Source organism: Canis lupus, chromosome 21, assembly GCF_011100685.1.
Source record: "Canis lupus familiaris isolate Mischka breed German Shepherd chromosome 21, alternate assembly UU_Cfam_GSD_1.0, whole genome shotgun sequence".
NCBI classification, from domain to species: Eukaryota; Metazoa; Chordata; class Mammalia; order Carnivora; family Canidae; genus Canis; species Canis lupus.
Window position 1 is genome coordinate 33,016,134 of NC_049242.1, and position 16,952 is coordinate 33,033,085.

The 16,952-nt window shown below is 43.1% G+C and overlaps 1 protein-coding gene across 4 annotated transcripts in view; it reads right to left on the bottom strand.

Annotated features, from left to right (window-relative positions):
* Window positions 1–16,952, bottom strand: part of SCUBE2 (signal peptide, CUB domain and EGF like domain containing 2) — a 63,910-nt gene that overhangs the window by 41,736 nt on the left and 5,222 nt on the right. For 3 of the 4 annotated variants that reach the window (XM_038569009.1, XM_038569006.1, XM_038569007.1), the window contains exons 3-5: window positions 12,681–12,806; window positions 7,638–7,772; window positions 2,153–2,278 (exon numbers count right to left, since the gene is read on the bottom strand). In XM_038569009.1, the coding sequence (XP_038424937.1) occupies window positions 2,153–2,278; window positions 7,638–7,772; window positions 12,681–12,806 (387 nt within the window). Of the gene's footprint in view, window positions 1–2,152; window positions 2,279–7,637; window positions 7,773–8,159; window positions 8,236–12,680; window positions 12,807–16,952 lie in introns of those variants that run through there. The other variant, XM_038569008.1, reaches the window with a different exon arrangement.

A 16,952-nucleotide genomic window follows, 5' to 3' on the forward strand; every position in this document is an offset into this window, starting at 1 on the left:
GATTCTATCTAGATTAGTTAGAAGGGAGGGTAACCAGAGAAGCCAACTCAAAACAATCCACTCATCAAACTGAACAGTGGTTACCTTTGGCAAGAGAAATGGGAAGGGAAAGGATATGGTTTTCTTTACACACTTAAAACTGTTTGAATTACACAGGCATTTGTAATTTTTCCAACTTAAAAGAACGAAATACATATTTGTGATGTGAGAAAGAAACTGTTCTGTGATTACAGTGATGTAAAAATTGTGTATGCCTGAGAACAACTAAATAGGAATAAGAACAAAGTGAAGTAGCAGGAAGGAAGAGAAAAAAAAAAAAGTGAAGCAGCTGGTTATGTGGTGGAATCTGCATCTTTTTTTTTCTTTTTGTTCTTTCTTCAAATGTGATTATATTATTGGAGAAGTGACATCTTAAAAATATTTTAAAATTTAAATCCCAAGTATTCTACTGGCCTCTGAAAAACTGAAATGCCAAAGAATCTCACTCCACAGGCGAGTCTCCTCTGGAGGCCTGGGTCCTCCTTGTGAGGATACCTGGAGCCAGGATAAGCAGTCTCCACTTTGTTCAGCCCACTGGAAGCCCTCAGGGACAGCCTCACTTTTAGGAGCCCTAAGAGCCTATCAGAATCTGTTTCTGGCGGTGGCACCAGCCCTGGTTTGTCAGGTTTTAGGGCTACACTCTGCTTTGTGATGGAGACAATGGAGAGAAAGCTCTTACTGAAGAAACAACCTCCTCATCTCTCAATCACAAAGGTCAACTCACTGTAAACAACCATCCCTAGCAAACTGCAGGGGAATTACAGCAGGTCCATGGCTTTGGAAGAGTTGCTAAAGGAAAATCATCCATGTTTCCTCTAGCATAATAGTGGTTTAGGAACACCTTTAATGGCCGGTTGTTTCCTATTACCAGTTGGGGTTTCATTCCTGTGTTTCATCATCGTGTGGCGGCTATGTCCAAACTGTGTACACCATTCATGAAACAAATGTGTATTGAGCCCAACCTGTAGTAGGCACCCAGTGGGGACACTGAGAAGCAAAAATAAGACGAAGTCCCTGACTGTGGGCACTCACAGTTGGGGAGACAGACACATAAATGCACAATTCAACCCTGGGTGTCACGTGCTCCCACTGAGGAACCAACAGCGCTGTGGGAGCCAAAATACAAAATGGTGGCCGGGCCGGTCAGGGCAGGCTTCTGGGCAATTTAGCAAGATCCACCAGCCTTAGAGCTAGGAGGACCTACATCTGAACCCTAACTGGCTGCATGCTCCCTGTGTGACCTTGTTGCTTTACCTTCTCCACAATTTTCTCAAACTGAAAATGAGGATAATAATACTTAGCTCAATAGGGTGGTGATATGAAGAATTTGATGAAATTGCTATACCTTTGGACAAGTCTTTACACATAAATACACCCTCAAAAGTAGCTACCTCTCCTTATCATTATTATCATTAGAAGTTAGCAGAATAGGGGAGCCCAGGTGGCACAGCGGTTTGGTGCCACCTGTAGCCTGGGATGTGATCCTGGAGACCTGGGATCGAGTCCCACATCGGGCTCCTTGCATGGAGCCTGCTTCTCTCTCTGTCTGTGTCTCTGCCTCTCTCTGTGTGTGTCTATGAATAAATAAATAAAATCTTTAAAAAAAAAAAAAAAAAAAAGAAGTTAGCAGAATATTAAAGGTTGAGTGAGAATTCACCAAGCCAGGCAGAGAGGAATGCTTGGGGAAGGCCTGAGACCTAGGGAACATGGGCTGTTCTCCGACAGGCAAAGAGGTTGGGTGTTTGGGAAAAGGAGGCAGATGAGGTTTGCACAAGAAGCAGGACCAGGTAGCAAAGAGCTTTGATGGCCAGATGACCATATTTGATTTTATTCTATGGGAACAGGGAGACCGGCCCCCAGCATTCACAGTCCTGACTTGCGAATTTTATTTCCTTCGATGGGTTCCCTTAAAAAGCATCCTCTTCCTTCCCTAGGGGAGACTACCCCCCGTGCAGCGAATTTAGCCTTCAGTGGAGGTTAGTATCCTGCGGACAGCTGCCTGCCCTGATATAGCTGCTCTGCCAGGAGGTGGCATTTCGGCTGCTGGACTGCAGAAGACAACCTCTGGGGGTAGGATGGTTCCCAGCACAGGTATGTGCTAGTCTGTACTTACAGATGCAGTCTCTCTGGTTCTTGGCCAGCTCGAAGCCAGGCCTGCACTCGCAGGCGACGCTGCCCCTCGGGGCCTCCTTGCAGATGTGACTACAGCCATGATTCTGATTCATGCAGCTCAGACCCTCTGCAAAACAGCGGCATGCAGCCAGTGACCAGGCTGTGAGCACTATCTTGAGCCCCAGGGGCACTGCAAAGGACTGGAGGGTGGGACCTGACTGCCTGTGTCTTCATCAGCCCCACATTTTAAGAGAACATGTCATTAAAATCCAGTCAGGCCAGTTAACAGAGACATAAAAAATTTCCTCTGTCACCCAAGAGATGTTGCAGTGATGTTGCAAGGCTCCTCAAGAGGAAGGAGCCCTCCTAATACTTGGAAAAGAAAGTGCCCACCAGGAGCTTGCTGGTGGGTGTGGAACCACAGCCTGCAGACCCCAGGAACTGGTACTCCTCCTACCCCTCCTGACCAAGAATACAAAGAAGGAGAATCTCTCTAAGAAAATGTGCACATAGATGAAGACTGCCAACTCTTTCACATACTCTTGAAGAGGATTTTCTGAAAATGTCAACCCTCTTCTCTACCCCAACCGAATCCACACTTGGAGGTGACTGCGACTGCTGCATTTAAGCCTCAGCACATGGACACCAGCCCAGGGGCCTCTCTTCTGTGACCACTCTCAGTCCCTGGACCTTCGCCACCCCCCAGAAGCCTCCGAGCGCAGCAGCAACACAACAACAGAGAGAACAGAGAGAGACCTCACATGTGTGGTTTCCTTCAGCGGCTGTAAAATTCTTTCCAGGTATACTATGATCTTCATTAGGTCCAATCTTGTGGTCACAGTGCAGGGAAGGGGGTTATTTTCCCAGCTGGTTTAACATGCGTTTCAATGAAGGGGTCATAACATAGTGTGGGTCTGTGTGGTTTGCTAGAATCCTACCACTTCTCAAAACCAATTCTTTAAGACCCTGCCACCTGCCAGTGCTCTGGAGGAACTATCTCCACACCCTAGAGTATTCTCAAAACCTCTGCTCAGTTTGCACTGCATTACTATTGAGGACATGCCCATCTGATGCTTCTTTGCATCCATGCAATGAACATCTCTGAGAGTAGGTTTTTTTGTTCTCAACCAACAAGACGCCCTCTCACATGGGAAGTAGCACTGTTTTAAACATGAGTGCAAGAAGTTTTCATTCAGCTTCTATGGGATCCTACACTGTTCTGTATTGTACCCCTAAAACCTTAGGCAATTGGTTCTAATTAAGACAAAAATCATTTGTCTCCAATTCTCACCACAGAGCCGTTGATCTATGCTTAACTGGAATAGCTAGCTATTTTAATACAAACAGATGTCATTCCTATTCCAAAAGACAGCATAATAGTTAATACATCCCATACTCTCTTAAAACCACTTTGTTTTTTAGCTGACAGTTACAAGCTGTTTGAACTCCAGCACTCAATCTGCGGGAAGTTGCTGAGATTCATTCACCCATGCCAAGGCTGCTGTCAATTAATACAGAATGAGACTCGTACTGGATCAGAGCAAAGCTTTCTCTCAGCTCTGGCTGGTGATTTTTGGAAATGTTACTTGCTCCCAATACTGAGGCGGCACAGGATGTGAGGAGCTGCCTCCAGAAACAGTGTCCTGTCCTCCTAGGAAGACCTAGGAAGAATTACATTTGCCCTTGGATCAGCAGAGCATTTGGGATCACAGGTGCCAGGAGCACATAGGGCAAAACATAACAGTGCCCAAGAAAGGGCAGCAGCAACACCAGCAAAGCACAGTCCCCAAACAGGTCAGCCGCTGCTGCTTCTTTTCACTCTGTTTACAAGTCTGTAAAAACATTTGCAAAGTGACCTTTACTGCCTTAGAGCAGCAATTCATTTACACAAGAAATATTTCATAAGAATTGACTATGTTTAAAAAAAACCTGACCGTGTGCCAGATGCCATGGGGATACACGAAAAGTTGTGCCCTGATGTCTTATCATATCAAGCTAGACCTAAAGTTACCAGGAGATAATAGGCATTAAAATGGCTCTGGAAATGCTGGGGCTTTTCAAAAGGTGCCCCTGAAGCTGTTGATAGTACCCTGACTCCAAAAATAAGGCCACTGCTACGGGAAGGCAGATGGGTCTGGTCCAAACTGAGAGGCCCTGGCGTGGTTCTGGCTCCACCCTTACCCCCAGATTGGGCTGCCAATCATGTTTGGGAATGTTAGTTCACCAAGAGGGAAATAGCTCAAAAAACATTAGAAATATCCTATTGCAGTGGTCCCACTGAAGAATATTTCTAGAAGCTGAATAAAAACAGGCCTTGCAAACAGTGAAAAAGATTCTATCAAAGACAGAAACAGGCCCTGCTGAGAGCATAGCCCCTTCCTCACTGCCCTGACACCTTCCCCCTACTTTGAAAAGGCAGTGGTGCAAACATCGAAAAATCTTCTCAGAGCAGACAAAACAAAAGCGGAATGCTCATTTTGAGAGCCTGAGCACCCATGAATAGGGACAAAGCCTGACTGGGGCAGTATGTCTCTCTCCAGCCTACCCCCATTACATGGGTGAAAACACACAGTCTCTTTATCAGAGCTTTGGGGTCTCTGAGAGAAAAAAAAAATCAATAGCTTAAGCTTTCCCTCAGAATCATCTATTATGATCCCCTGAACTGAAGATCATTTAGTAAATAATTATTAAAAATAACAACCAAAACACTAGAAAATTCTAGCTTGCAGTATTATCTTCACTTAATCAATTTTGGAGTCTCAACAGGGGGGTTTTAAAGTCCACTTTAATACCATTTCTGAGGGCTTAATGTGCACATCAAGGAGGAAATCCTAAAGGAACACTGTTTACAGACTGCTCTATTTGAAGAGGTAAAACCTTTGGATGGACAGGGTCTCAGTTATAGTCCACTACAAACTGTTGGCTCATGCTGCTATGAATTCACCAAGCGATCGGGCTGAAACACCACAGAAAAAAAATCACAGAGAGGGCAGTCTGGGTGCCTCAGTGGTTTAGGGCCGCCTTCAGCCCCAGGCTGTGATCCTGGGGACTGAGTCCCACATTGGGCTCCCTGCATGGGGCCTGCTTCTCCCTGTGCCTGTGTCTCTGCCTGCCTCTCTCTCTCTCTCTCTCTTTCTCTGTCTCTCTTAAAAAATAAATAAAAATCTTAAAAAAAAAAAAAAATCAGAGAGCCCTTCCAGACCACAACTCAAATTCTTGGATTTTGGTTTTAGCCCCAGACAAGTATATTCATTTTAAATATTCTTCAGGGAATCCAAGAATGTCTGAATTGTAGAAAATTTAGAAAACAAGGATTGCAGAAAGGAACTGCTTTTGTATTTACTTCTGTTATGAAGATCCTGTGTCTGTAATCAGTCTGGAGGTCCTGCCAGAGGGCAGAAAGGAGCTAAGCCACTGCTTTGGAAGTGCAAGAGTAAGAGATGATCTTAATAACTGTGAAGTTGCTTTGCTAGTGGATGGGATCCATACGGTGTTCAAGAAACAGCCTGACCCACAGATCCCCATTCATGTCCCCAGCACCTGTGGGGGAACCAAGTGACTTCCCAGGAAGCAGCTTTGAGCAACCAAAGAGGAGGTCCCCTGAGATCTAGATTGCTCTTGCTGCTGGCTTCTTAATCCTGCCTCATCCCAAATGCAAGGCTCTCAGAAAAGTCCAGAGCAACTACCAGGAATGTGAAACCCAACTGCTACTCTATCAAGGGCCACGCCTGCATGAGATAAGAGATCTGCCTGATTAGAGCCAGTGTGTGTCTATCCTGCCCAAATACTGAGAACAAGCAGACTCAGGGTGATAAGACTCAGCAGACCCATTGGCCTGTAACCATTCTTAGTACCCAAACAGCTTTCTAGTCAGGTATGAGAAGGGACTCATCATTCTTGGAAAATGAGACAAAAATCACCTTCCTCAAAGACACCCTTGAAAAGTCACAAGAAAAAAAAAAAGTCACAAGAACCATGATTAAACAATAAACCTACTCATGTGTGATTAAATAGCAGCAGAACTTAAAATCCCCTCATTCTTGAGTTATGAGAATTAACAGTAGTGCATGCCAAAATGAGTTAACAATCTAATGTTTAGAGCACTTCCCCTACAAACATGCACAGGCAACCCCCGGGGAATACAGCCACCAAAATGTGGTTCTTTGGCTTAAGAAAGAGCAGAGAATTAAAAAATGGGCAGCCACCACTGGGTGGCTCAGTAGTTTAGTGCAACCTTCAGCCCAGGGGGTGATCCTGAAGACCCGGGATCGAGTCCCACATCAGGTTCCCTGCATGGAGCCTGCTTCTCCCTCTGCTTGTGTCTCTGCCCCTGCCCCCCCCACTCTGTTTCTCATGAATAAATAAAATCTTTTTAAAAATAAATTTAAAAAAATGTGTCATTCAGCTAAAAGCGGCTGATTGGCCTCGTGTTCTTTTTTTTAATAATAAATTTATTTTTTATTGGTGTTCAATTTGCCAACATTCAGAATAACACCCAGTGCTCATCCTGTCAAGTGCCCACCTCAGTGCCTGCCACCCAGTGACCCCCACCCCCCGCCCTCCTCCCCTTCCACCACCCCTAGTTCGTTTCCCAGAGTTAGGAGTCTTTCATGTTCTGTCTCCCTTTCTGATATTTCCCACTTATTTTTTCTCCTTTCCCCTTTATTCCCTTTCACTATTATTTATATTCCCCAAATGAATGAGACCACATAATGTTTGTCCTTCTCCAATTGACTTATTTCACTCAGCATAATACCCTCCAGTTCCATCCACGTTGAAGCAAATGGTGGGTATTTGTCATTTCTCATGGCCACGTGTTCTTAAAGCCTCTCCTCCTGCTGAGAATCCACTGAACTAATAGAGGAATAAGAAAGGTATAGACCCAAAGCAAAGAGAACAAAAGGGAGGCCACCAGCAGAGTTGTCTACAAATTCACGAAGGAACAGGAAGCTGTGGCAAACCAGAACATAGGAAGCCCACATCTGGGGAAGGGGTCCCTCTGCACTGGAACCAAAGAGGCTCAGAGTTCAAAAATGGGAAACACAGGGAAGGCCAGATCTGGGTCTGTAAGTCCCTATAAAAAAGGCTCCAGCCCCTCCCTACCCACCCAGAGCCCAGAGCAGGCTCACACTTGGTGCTGTGGTTTGCAGCACCTTTTCTGAAAAACTTGGCAGATTGTCCATTACATTTCACCTGAAACATCTAGTCATGTTTGAAATGTTTTCTATTTAAAGATTAGAATCAGGAATGTGAGCGTTTGAAGAGACCTTAGAGCTCACCCAGCCCAACCCACTTATTTTGCCAGGCGAGGAAGGTAAAACTGCCCAGTAGCAGGGTCTGGACTCATTCTCAGGCCTCCAGATCTTCCATACTCTGTGCTTCCCCTCAAAAATCATAGAGGGTAGGGGAGGTCCCTAGAGGTGACCCTCCCCAGCCCCTTCCCCTCTGTCCCTCTTGCTCCCCTCCCCACAGCAGAGCAGAGGCACCTTCCAAGCGGTGAATGCATGTGTGCTGATTGTCACTCAGGAAAAATCCCTCCTTGCAGCGGCACTCGTAGCTCCCCATGACGTTTACACAGGTGTGCTGGCAGCCACCATTGTTCTCCAGGCACTCGTCCACATCTGGAGGGAGAGGAGGATTAGCCTTTGCTTTTGTGACTTTTTCAAATGCCCTCCCCTCCCGGCAGCTCAGGGACACCTGCTAAGCAGAGATGAGGTCCCTCTTCCTTCTCTGCATCACAGAACGGAAGTCAGCAGGGACCCCAGACTGCAGAGATCTCAAGATCCCTTAACCAGGCCTCCCACACGAACACAAGAAAGTCAATTCAGTAAATATTTATAGAACACCTTCTCTTTCCAAAGTATGGGGCTGGAGGAGACAGTAAAACACAAATGAGTAGGATCAAATTCTTCTGCTCTAGGAGCATGTCCCTCAGCAGAGGGAAAGAGACAAACATACAAGTAATTGTAAGAGACAGCAAAAGGTGGCACAGAGGAAAAAGAGGTTACCTGGTTGTGCGGTATCAGGATGGATTTTATGGAAAAGCTGATGAAAGATGGGCCCTACAGGATGTCTTCAGTTCTAAATCAGGAGAACGGATTCTAGGCAAAAGAAAGGGCATGAGCATAGTGCAGGTGCTGGGGAGCATGGAGTATGCCCAGATAAGGGTGGCCATTCAATGGAGCTGGAGCACAGGTACATGTAGGTAAGTTCCAGGAGATGAAGCTGGGAATACATTGAGTCACACCATGGAGGGACCTTGAATACCAGGCAAAGAAGTTCCACCTTGATTTGAGAGGCAGCTGCAAACCACTGCAGCATGAGTAACATGGTTGGACCCTTGAGTTGGGAAGAAGGTGGTAGCCAAGGGTAGGACACAAGGAAGGAAAAGAATCAAAAGCCTGGGAGTCTGGCTTCACAGGTGTACCTCAAATAGCCTCAGCTGGGACAAGACCTGGGGCTTGGCCAGGGGGTGCCTAGGAAAGAAGAAATAGAAGAGGACTGTGGGCAAGGTGCCTGCAGGGTGGAGAACCACATGAGCATTGGATGGGGGCGCCGAGAAACATGAAGACCAGAGCTGGGTGGGGAAGTGAAGGTGGAGATGTGCTTGGACCCAACCATGGTAGGGAGGTGGTGTATGTGAGATGCTGATAGTCAGCCCTTGGTCCAGGAGGCAGTGGGAAACCTGAATCTGGTGTTGTAAAGCCACCTCTGAATGCTGTTTACTTTTGGTGGCCTGACAAAGTGGGTGTCAGTGAGGAAGCCAAAGGCAGGAGAGGGAAGGAAGAGAAGGGCTGCAGTGAGCACACAGCCAGAGGTAGAAGTCAGGAGAATGCCAGGGGCAGGAGGAGGGAGAGGAGATACCAGAAGCCCCAGAGAAGGAGCCATGAAAGACAGAAAGGCAGTGAGTCCTCCTCCAACTACCTTCCACCACCTCCCAGGGTAGAGTTAAAGGACCTTCCTGCCACTGTGTCATACATTACTCTGTGCACAGCCCCATCAATACACTTAACACATCGCATTCTCAAATCTTTTTTGAATTTGTACCTTTTGACACCTCATAGCTTTCACTTACCCATCTCCACTAGACTGCTGACTTCTTAAGGACAGAGATTTTTGTTGTATTTAGCACAGCCCTGGACACTGCAGGTGTACATTAATTGTTCAATGCATGAACAAAAAAGCAGGAGAGCATAGCATCACCAGAGCCAAAGCAGATGAAACTTCCAGAAAAATCTCAGATATGACAAAGGCTCAAGGAGAAGGCTGGTATAAAAACTATTTATTTTGGGGCTCCTAGGTGGCTCAGTTGGTTAAGCATCTGACTCTTGATTTTAGCTCAGGTCATGATCTCAGAGTTGAGGGATCAAGCTCCACATCAGGCTCTGTGCTCAGCATGGAATCTGCTTCTCCCTTGCCCTCTGCTCCTCCCCCTGCTCACTTGTGCTAATTCTCTCTCTCTCTCTCTCTCAAATAAAGAAATTAAATCTAAAAAAATTAATAAAAGCCATTTATTTCTCCAGCCTGATTTCCCATGTGCCTATCACTAGCTTCTGGGCACATCCATAACAAGAAAATTCACATTTAAATATCTGTTATCTGGTTTCAAGCTTCAGATCTTACAGTCATGCATCCTCCCACACTACCAGGCAGATGTCTTTCTAAACTGATGGGACTCAGGCCATCCCCTCAAGCCTAACAAACTTGCCCTTCTCTATGCCAAAGAGTAAAGAGAGCACATTCCAAAGGATAAGCCACACTGGAACACATCTGGCTAAGGTGTTCCATGGTGAGGACTCATGGTGAGCAGGAGAGATCTGTTTTCCTGCATTCCAAATCCTGGATTGTTTTTGTTTTTGTTTTGTTTTTAAGATTTTATTTATTTATTCATGAGAGACAAAGAGAGAGAGAAAGAGAGAGAGAGAGGCAGAGACATAGGCAGAGGGAGAAGCAGGCTCCATGCAGGGAGCCTGACATGGGACTGGATCCCGGGGCCTCCAGGATCAGGCCCTGGGCCGAAGGCGGCACTAAATCACTGAGCCAGCCGGGTTGCCCATGAATTGGTTTTGAGTAAAGGTATACTCCCCTCTGAGCTGCCACCCACCCACCCTGCATTTAACCTACTATTCCTTTCTCCAAAGCCATTAGAAATGTGTCATTGAGTTGGGTAATGTACTCTGACTGGATTAACATAAAAGTGTGTGTGTTCACATGCACATGCACAAAGAGGTTATCATGCACTTGACGAGTTTCTTCAGACTACAAGACAGTGGTTCTCAATTCCAACAGCATGTTAGCACCCAGATGCCTGGACTCCACCTCCTGAGACATTGATCTAATTATTCTTGTATGAGACCTAGGCAATGGTGTTATTTTAAACTTCTTGAATAATTCTAATGTACAGCCAGAGCTGAGAACCACTGCCACAACACTGAATAGATAGGAAGTACTCCTAGACACTCAATAAATAGAAACTGAATTCAGACAGGTGAGCTATGTGAAAGAGCTGCATTTCATTTTTCAGGCTCATAGGCCTTCAGGATCTTGGAAGACTCTGGGTCTGGTGCCAGAGTTAAGTGGTATTTGTACTGTGTAAATTCTGGCTAATATATTTGTGGCTAACGTGTGATAAAAGGCCAAGGAGCAGTCAATGGTCAACCCAGAGAATGCAGGAAAGTGCTGCTCCTGAAAAGTTTTGGCTCTGAACTTCCTTATCACAAAATGCTTCAGCCCTCTCAAGTCTAAATGGCACATAAATTACTGTCTGCTGGTCCTGCTTTTCTTACTATACCACTTCATTTGCTCATGGCTTCCTTTAAAAGATCTTTATCCCTGCAGATACTCAGTATATTTCTGCTGGGCACAAGCTTGCTACCAAGGCCACAAAGAGACCCCAAGGACAGGAAATGGAGATAGTCTGCTGAAATATCTGTGTAAACAGCCAAGGGAAGAAAAGACTCTGGGCCTCAGGATTTCTGAGCTGGCCTTTACTCAGAACCACCCAACCCAAACCTGGCCCAGGTCCTTAAACCCTGGATGGTTTAGTCTCTTGCTCTTAGGAAGCTCACACGTTCCCCAGGCACAACCTGGAGTTTAAGCACAACTATGATGACTGGATCTGCCAGTAGATATAAGTTCCCCAAAATGCCACTCTTGGCAAGTCAAAAGGAAATGTGAAATTTCCCCCCAGAAAATGGTAAAAATAGAACAAAGCCCCCAAAACACACTGTGTGCTTCCCCAAAAATTACACTCTGAAAATAACTTTATTGGGATTTTTTGTGCATGTTTTTGTTTTTGAGTTTTTAATTAATCTCAATTGACTGCTATTATCAGGATTGTCTCTCTAGTGTCTTTTCATGGTCCTGACTGCCCTAGACAGTCTGCAAAGGGGTTAGTGAGCCCTCAGCCCTCAATCAAATCTTCCTGACAGCTGCAGGCTTGGAAAGCCAAGTGTTCTGACCCAAAGACTGACCTCTCACACAGCGTGCAAACAGGAAGGGACAGGATCTCTATCAAGACGGGGTTCTAGGTGACATTGAAGTGGGATAAACGCCATACAAGGGTTGATTCCCAGATGGGAAAGTATCCTTCTCCACCACTCAAAAAACAAGCTCCGTCTATTCTTATCTAGTGACTTTTATGCTGATCTCAAAGCATTTAATCAAGCAGCCACTCTGCCGTACTATAACGGGCATCTCAGTAGCTGTCCCCCTGTGTCAGGGTCTGGCTGAAGTTACTCCTTGGTCAGCCAAGCAGACATCAGCAAGTTAACCACTTAAAGGGTTAAGGGACCCTGATGCCCTCTGTCTCCCATGATGTCCTCCTGTACAACTGGTAGCACCAGCCTTAAAATGCAAACAGACCACAGATACCTGTCTGCCAGGTGTGCTGCATCCTCTAAGATGATTCAATACTCAGCCCTATCCAATTATTTGCTGTTTCTGAATTCTTTTTTATTCCTGGCATAAGCAACCAACACAAACAATGTCCTTTGGAGCCCCTAACTCAGAGACTAAAACTCCAACAGATGTTTCTGTTTTGGGGAATAATAGGAGGATGTTAATGGAAGGTTTCTGTTTGAACTTTTCTGTCTCTTAAGAAAAAAGGGGGTGAGGTTACCTGGCTGAGATCCAATCATACATTTAGAATAGTCTCACATTTGGAATTTTCAGAATAAGGAGTTTTACCTAATTCTAGGATAGAGATACTCACACCATTAAAGAAACTGTTATAAGTCTTTTAACACAAGATCAGAGATCTTGAAGGTGACAAGTCAATGCTAGAAATAAGTAACAACAATGATGTCCATCTCCTTAGACTAATGGAGAATTGATATCATGAATGATCATAAAAACTAAAACACTTTACCTGGTTTTCTATCAGGGAATGTGATTTCTAGGGGGCCAGAAAACACAAGTCTCTGATCCCCTTTTTGTTTTAATAAGTATGTTTTCATCAAAGGAAACAAAAGGGTGGTGTGCCAGAGGGTAGGTGAAGGAGGTCTGCCATTTCCAACCATTTTCCTTACCAAGACAATTATGACCATCATGAGCCAACATGAAGCCATCAAAACAAGTACAGCGATAATTGCCTGGAATATTCAAACAGTCATGGACACAGCCTCCGTTGAGTTCATTTTCACATTCATCAATATCTGAAGAATAAAAGAGAAGTAAGCCAGACTGGGGCCATTTCTTTAGGATGGAGATATACATATTTAACTTCTAATCAGTCATCCCGCTTCTAGGAATCTACTCTGAAGATACAGCTCCAACAGTAGGAAAAATATTATGCACAAGGTTATTCACTGCAGTATTGTTTGTAATCACAAAATACTAGAAACAGACTAAGTGCCCATATATAGGAAAGTAGTTGAAGAACTATCCAATGAAGTACCATGCAGCTGTTGGAAAAAAAAAAAAAAAAAAAAAAAAGAATGAGAAAGATATCGATGAACTTATTTGGGGTGATTTCTAGGATATACTACTAAATTAAAATAATCAGGGGGATCCCTGGGTGGCTCAGTGGTTTAGCACCTGCCTTAGTCTCAGGACATGACCCTGGAGTCCCGGGATCAAGTCCCACGTCCGGGCTCCCTGCATGGAGCCTGCTTCTCCCTCTGCCTGTGTCTCTGCCTCTCTCTCTCTCTATGTCTATCATGAATAAATAAATAAAATCTTTTTTAAATTAATTAATTAATTAATTAATTAATTAATTAAAATGATCAAAATCCAAGAATATCTGAAGTTTGTTATCATGTAAAAAAATAAGGGAATATGAAAAATACACCCATTCTAGCGTGCTTTTTGGTAGACTTGACAAGCTTATCCTAAAATGTATACAGAAATGCAAAAGACTCAGAAGAATCAAAACAATATTGAAAAAGTAGAACTTTCTTTTGATTTGGAGGACTTTCACTTAACAAAAAGCTACAGTTATCAAGACAGTGTGGTACAGGCATAAAGGAAAACATACAGATCAATGGAACAGGACAGAGAGTCTAGAAATAAACCATTATATTTATGCTCACTTGATTATCGACAAGAATGCTAAGGCAATTTATTGGGAGAAATGATAGTCTTTTCAATAAATAGTGCTGAGACAACTGAATATCCATATGCAAAATGATGAATTTAGACCTCACACCTACACAAAAATCAACTCAAAATAGATCAGGGACCTAAATGTAAGAGCTAAAACTATAAAACTTTTAAGAAAAAACTAAAGCTTTTATGAGAAAAATCTGAGACATTGGATTAGGTAAAGATTTCTTAGCTATAACACCAAACACACAAGTCATAAATTTTTAAATTAATAAGTTGGAGTTTATAAAAAATTCAAAACTTTAATATTTGCAAATCACGTACCTTGTAAAGGACTTACAAAGAATTATCACAGCAATAATAAGACAAACAACCCAATTTCAGAATGGGCAAATGATTTGAATAGACATTTCACCAAAGATGATATACAAATGGGTAATAAGCATATGAAAAATGGTCAGTATTGTTAATTATTATTGGAATTCAAATTGAAACCACAGTGTGATACCATTTCACACTCACTAGAACAGTTTTGATTTTAAAAAAGAGAAAAACAGGGATCTCTGGGTGGCTCAGCAGTTTAGCACCTGCCTTCTGCCCGGGGCGTGATCCTGGAGACCCGGGATCGAGTCTCACGTCAGGCTCCCTGCATGGGGCCTGCTTCTCCCTCTGCCTGTGTCTCTGCCTCTCTCTGTGTCTCTCCTGAATAAATAAATAAAATCTTAAAAAAGAAAAACCAAGAGTTGATGGAGAATTTTTAAAAATAAATAAAAATAAAAATAAAAATAAAAAAGAGAAAAACAAATGTTGATGAGGATGTGGAGAAATGGGAACCCTCATACCTTGCTGATGGTAATGTAAGATAGCATAACCACTTTGGAAACAGTGTAGCAGTTTCTTAAAAGGTTAAACATAAATTTCACATGCAATCTAGAAATGTCTATATACTTCTAAGTATATATGTAAGAGAAATGAAAAATTATATCCACACAAAGACGTGCAGGTAAATGTTCATAGCAACATTATATATGATAGCCCAAAAGTAGAAACAACCCACATATCCATCAATTGGTGAATGGATAAACAAAATATGGCATATCCATACAATAGAATACTAGTCAATAGTAAAAAGGAATAAAATGCCAGTACAGGCTACAACATGGATGAATCTCAAAAACATGCTAGGTGAAGGAAGCCAAAAGCAAAATACCACATATTGTATGATTCTATTTATATGAAATATCCAGAAAAGGCAAATCTGTACAGACAGGAAGTAGACTAGTGGTTGTCCAAAGCTGGGGCTGGGAATGGGGGATCTTACTGAGATAAGGAATATGTTTGAAAACTATATTATGTGATAGTTGCACGGCTGACTCAGTTAATTTATTCAAAATCATTGATTTGTACACTTAGTTTGAATTGGTCAATTTTATGGTTAGAATTCACTTAAGTAGTTAAAAAGAATATACACATTTATCAGGGCACCAGGGTGTCTCAGTCAGTTAAGCATCTGACTCTTGATTTCAGCTCAGGTCATGATTTTTTTTTTTTAAGATTTTATTTTATTTATTTATTCATAGAGATGCAGAGAGAGAGAGAGAGAGAGAGAGGCAGAGACACAGGCAGAGGGAGAAGCAGGCTCCATGCAGAGAGCCTGACGTAGGACTCAATCCAGGGTCTCCAGGATCATGCCCTGGGCTGCAGGCGGCGCCAAACCGCTGCACCACCGGGGCTGCCCTCAGGTCATGATTTTAGAGTTACAAGATGAAGTCCCGCATCAGGCTCCATACCAAGCATGAAGCCTGCTTAAGATTCTCTCTTTCCCTCTCCCTTGGCCCTGCGCCCCACCATTCATGCTTGTTCTCTCTCTTTCTCTCTCATCTTCTGAAAGAAAGAAAGAAAGAAAGAAAGAAGGAAGGAAGGAAGGAAGGAAGGAAGGAAGGAAGGAAGGAAGGAAGGAAAGGAAGGAAGGAAGGAAGGAAGGAAGGAAGGAAGGAAGGAAGAAGAAGAAGAAGAAGAAGAAGAAGAAGGAGAAGAAGAAGAAGAAGAAGAAGAAGAAGAAGAAGAAGAAGAAGAAGAAAGAAAGAAAGAAAGAAAGAAAGAAAGAAAGAAAGAAAGAAAGAAAGGACCCATTAATCTGCAAAAGAAATCTAGGAAGCATGAAGGATAAACCAGAAATTAGAGAGTTTGGTGATCCATGGTGCGTGGGAAAAGGATGAAAAGGAGGAATGTGAAACAGGGGAACAGAAATAGGGAGAGGGAGTATTACTCCCTCTGAGTATGGCATTTTTATAGTTTTGACTCTTGGAACCATAGTGATATATGCATGAATACATACAGACATACATAAGGACATACATTTTTATGTACATACATATATATGTATATATGTACATACATACAGTCAACCAGTGTACAGAGGTGGGGGGGAACAAATAAAAATGGGATACAAAGAGAAACAAATGAACTTAGCTGTATAACAAATGAATAACAACCACATTGAGGGAAATGTAGGAAAAAGTATTAGCCAAGTAACTTTGGAAACATCTTGACTAAATGTTGTACGGCTAAAAATAAAAACAGCTATATACAGATACTGTCCTCTAATTAGTAAATCTGTTTTACTTGCAAGACTATGGATTAGTAGCTTTGTAAATTATTTATGTGTATACTTGGATTGAACAAACAGGTAACTAACTATATCACAGATAATGAGAGCCACCTTTCTCACCGTTGGAGAAAGAAGTTATGAATAAGCAAAGAGACAGACTGAGTAACTCTTGTGGCATTGCTTTGGAATCCAAAACATCAGTGTAAAGTCATTGTTTTTAAAATATGTACAAATACATATATATATGGACTAAATATAGATAAATGTATATGTGTGGGTTAGGATGCATACATATGTTTCCTAGGTCTGTGTACTGAGAAAGCCGAAGAACAATGACATCCCAGTAACAATGAGAACACCAAGCATCCAGACTTTGGTTTCTATGCACCATTTTCCAATCAAAGGAACCAGAGCTCCTTGTAGAAGTGGTTGGTTCCAGAGCAGAGGAAGGGAAAATACAAGATGTGTCTGTGACATCTTATGGTACCAGAAAACAAGATGAGGTCTCATCCTCTCAAAAATGGATGAGACCATGTCAAAAGGCCACAGGAAATAATATGAAGGAGCTCCCAATGGCTAAAGCTGGAATAATTTGAGCTCAAAACAAATTACTATACATATAATTAAATACCCATGAGTCCATTCT